Source organism: Terrapene carolina, unplaced genomic scaffold, assembly GCF_002925995.2.
Source record: "Terrapene carolina triunguis isolate 2854851 unplaced genomic scaffold, T_m_triunguis-2.0 Scaffold21345, whole genome shotgun sequence".
NCBI classification, from domain to species: Eukaryota; Metazoa; Chordata; order Testudines; family Emydidae; genus Terrapene; species Terrapene triunguis.
Window position 1 is genome coordinate 1 of NW_020685696.1, and position 4,204 is coordinate 4,204.

Genomic DNA, 4,204 nt, shown 5'->3' on the forward strand with positions numbered 1-4,204 from the left:
TTTATACCTGCTTACTGTATTTTCCACTCCATGCATCTGATGAAGTGGGTTATATCCCACAAAAGTTTATGCCCAAATAAATTTGTTAGTCTCTAAATTGGCACAAGGACTCCTCGTTGTTTTTACTGATACAGACTAACACGGCTACCCCTCTGAAATTTATAACAAGTAGAGATAAATAAGAGTTGTGTGGTATTACAGAGAAGCATATAGCAGGAATGAAATCAAAGCCACCCTAAAAAAAATCCCCAGGTATGACTCTTTACTCCTTTCATGCTTTATTAACTTATCCCAAATGCCAACATATTGCTGCTGGTACCATTAACTGGTGCTACTCTATACTTTAGTTCACAACACTAAAGGTCTCTTAATATTTTAAACTATTTATATGGTGCTTGAGCTAGTGATTTTTCTCTTTTCAGTCACAGCCTTTTGAAATCTTTACTTACTCATAATAATCTGCAGCTTTTTGTAATGCAGCCTTTACTTCATCTGGAAGTTCCCCTGGATCATGAGTCCCAGCACAGGCTACATTTTTCCCTTTGGAGTGATATACATTTCCAAGATTATAAAGTGCTCTTGCTTCTCCAACCTAGAACACAATATCAATCTGTTGGAAAGATTTCGAAATCCTATGCAGCACCAATTATTAGAACCATCAGCCAGAGAAAGCAAGTTTCTCGACTATTAATGGGGAGCTGTGATCATTTTGGAGAGTTACACCCCCAGAGCATCCCAACAAAGCAATTGTGCCTGTGCCTCTGGTGCTTCCACCTGTAATATTTCGTAAGTAGGAACACTCAAACTTGCAGGTATCTTCATAATGTAAGTGGTTATGTGACAAGCCACTCAAGACCACTATACAAAGGCTCATCAGTATGTGTTAGTACTTCTATAATTATTGTTCTATAAAATTACAGCCAGATTGACAGTAACTGAATGTTCACCATTCTTACCTTGTCATTAAGCTCTCTGGAAATATCTAGGTGCCTTTGACAACAAACAATAGCATCTTCAAAATTCCCAAGCACCTTTAAGGTGTTTCCCAAATTACCACTAGCTTTAGCTTCACCTAGTTGGTCTCCAATGGTCCTGAAATTAAAAGAATACAACAATCCAGTAAATCCTGTACATTTGCAATAGATATATGTTAAATGAACTGTAAACAGAATTATATGGAAGATATTTCTCTTCCTAAGATCTACACTAGTATAAAGTGCACATTTCGTTCACAATTTATGAGGTTATATGTTTATTTTACTTTTATAAATAAATTATATGCACATACACAGAGTTCAATTGTAGAATTCAGCTTAGCAGAAACTGGGGGACATTTATTTTAATTTTATTAGAACTGCTATTGACTACCTTTGTATATGGTGTGACACTGCACCCCATATTCTTCATAGTGATATTAATAGGATATAATTATAGCATAATTATGATGTATTTTATGCAAGATAAGGCATGTGTGGTATCATTGGAAAGAAAGGTTATGGTTTGCTGAATATCATTATCCTATTTGTATGCATGTATCATTTTTGTATCCAAAGTTATGAATATTGACTATGTATCTATTTCACATGTAGCAATTCCTGGGCAATGCTCACTAGGCAAAATGCTCTCAGTCTAGATGGCTGGCTGGGAAAGGCCCATTCAGGTTAATGAGCCATTAGGAAGAAACAATAGGATTTAGGAGAAGCTTATCTCCCACCTGGTAAGCCTTCCTGTGAACCCTCTAAACAGACAGTGGGGGATGGCTGCTGGGACTCTACAGGGACATGTGACCAGATCACCTGGTGCTGGACTCCATCTTGGCGTGGGAACAAAGCGTTGAAATAAAGGGCTCCCACCATATCTAAAACCTATATAAGGCAGGGGAGTGACATCATGGAGGTTCTTCACTGACTCCCCACCCAAGACGACTCCTGGAAACACCCGAGAAACAAAGACTGAACTTGCAGAAATGCTGGACTTAGGCTAAAGAGATTTTTAGCATGTGAATGGAACACTAGGGATTCCAAGGTGTAAGCAAGTGCAGCTTGCCTCTTAAGAATCTGCAGCCTGCTTGTATCATCACATAGGGTAAGAATCTGCTATTCATATCCCATCTATTTAGTATATTAAGCTTATTTTGCATATTTTGTTTATTTGCTAGGTATTCTGCTTTCATCTATTTGCTACCCCTTATAATCACTTAAAATCTCTCTTCTGTAGTTAATAAATTTGTTTTTACTTTATCTAATCCAGGGTGTGAGAATCATAACTCGGGGAGAAAGGCTGTTGCATATTCCTCTCCACACTGTGGGAGGGGGTGAATTTTATGAGCTTACGCTGTACAGCTCCCTGTGCAGCACAAAACAGAATAATTTTGGGTTTACATTCCAGAGGAGGTGTCTGCCTGAGGAGCTGGTAGGTACCCTAGCTGGAGCCTCCCCATGCAGGGGCTGGTCAGAGAGCCTGCCTGCATGTAACTGCAGCTGGATGTGCTCCTTCGTGTATGTATGCTGGTGAAAGTGCAGGCTAGAGAGGGCTTTGCAGCTTGTCACAGCAGTACAGTGTAAAAGGGAGCCCAGGCTTGTGGGCCAGGGGGGCACAGTGGTACCCTGGTTCCTGTTGGCACCCTGGGGGGAACCAGTCACATATGGCAGCTTACTTAATGGTATGTTACACCAAAAAACCCAGCCCCTGGAAGCTAATTTTGATAGTACTCCAAAGGAAGAGAAAAAAAAGTCAATACAAGAAGCTATTTTTCTTCTGGAAATCTGAAATCTCTGGCTTGAATCTACAACTGTTGACTGCTGTAATTTGTCTTTGGGGGGACAAGGATGAAATCAATACAAATTAATGTGTCAATTCTAGATACCTTTACTATGCAAAGTTGGCAATGAGTTAGGTGTCATATCTTGGTGCAATAGCACTATGTTCACACCTTCCCCAGAACCTAAATTAAGCTCTACTAGAACATTTGTCTTCATGAGAGAGGAAAAATTTCCAATTAAACAGTCAAACATAATTATCCAGACCTCCTGCACTTGAGGTATAATTTTTTTCTCACTGTTGTATAGGAATAGCTTCTTTAGATTACACTGCTGAAAACTTAAAATTTAAACATGAAAGTCTGAAAAATAGAAGGGCTTGGAAAAAAGAATCAAATGTATGTAATGAAAACCTTAAATCTTTAAAAGATAGCTGTAGAAACACCACATGAAATGCACATACTTTGTATATTTTAATCACAACATCACATTATTAGTTTTAAAGAGAAATATACTAGTGAGTTATGTCTAGTAAACATTAATGGCAGCTTAATTTTTGGGGAGCCAGGGAGCATTAGTTTTAGAAACAGGAAAGGGTGAAGAACTGATGGATTTAAAGAGGAAGCCATCTACGTATCCACAAATCTGGCAACCCTAGATCTCCCCAGTAAAGTGATAGCCAAATTATTTGCCAGAATACTAAAAACCACCCAATCTCCCACCACTAGCACATCAATGTCTCTAACAAGCATTAATGATGAATGTTTCACTGAACAAACCATTGCTCATCTTCACAAGAACAGAACTGAGATTGAGGATGTACCTAAAAGAATACAAAATTACCTTGCAAGTGTTAAATCATGGTGGTGGTATTCCAGGGCTTTTGCATATTCATGCAGATAGAAATAAGCATTGCCTAGCTGACTGTAAATAGCACTAAGTGTTTTTAGATCTTCTGTTCCAACCTGAACTGCAGCTTCAAAGAAAGACACGCCAGCTCGACAATCTCCTGCTTTACACAATCGCTCGCCTTCCAAGGCCAGCTCCAGACAGGAAGCTTCCATTCTGCACAATTTGAGGGGAAAAAAGGTAACATTCAGTCTAAATATAGTACTTTCCATAAGAGCCTGAATTCTGAACACATTTATGCATAGGAAGTTTCTCTGAATACCAGAAACCTACAAATACACATTAAAAACTCTTTACGTTTGTTTGTAACAAGGTTACCTTATCACAAAGCAAGCATTAAGTTTACTACTATTACATTATATAAACTGGTGCTGGTAATGAACATAGAATGTTCTACCCAAAGTCAGGAGAAAAAAATCCTCTCTCAATATCTAAAATCAAAAATTTGGATATTGGGCTATGTCTCAGCCAATCAGGGCCGTCCTTAGGATTTATGGATGCCTACACAGTATTATTAAACTGGTGCCCCTATGCCC

The 4,204-nt window shown here is 38.6% G+C and overlaps 1 protein-coding gene across 1 annotated transcript; it reads right to left on the reverse strand.

Annotated features, from left to right (window-relative positions):
* Positions 1 to 192: 192 nt before the first annotated feature.
* LOC113408652 (G-protein-signaling modulator 2-like) lies at positions 193 to 3,853 on the reverse strand. The gene is made up of 3 exons (XM_026662016.2): positions 3,603 to 3,853; positions 957 to 1,092; positions 193 to 592 (listed from the first exon to the last, which is right to left on the reverse strand). The coding sequence occupies exons 1-3, from the start codon at positions 3,821 to 3,823 to the stop codon at positions 446 to 448; spliced, it is 504 nt and encodes a 167-aa protein (XP_026517801.2). The 5' UTR covers positions 3,824 to 3,853; the 3' UTR covers positions 193 to 445.
* Between the last annotated feature and the right edge of the window lie 351 nt (positions 3,854 to 4,204).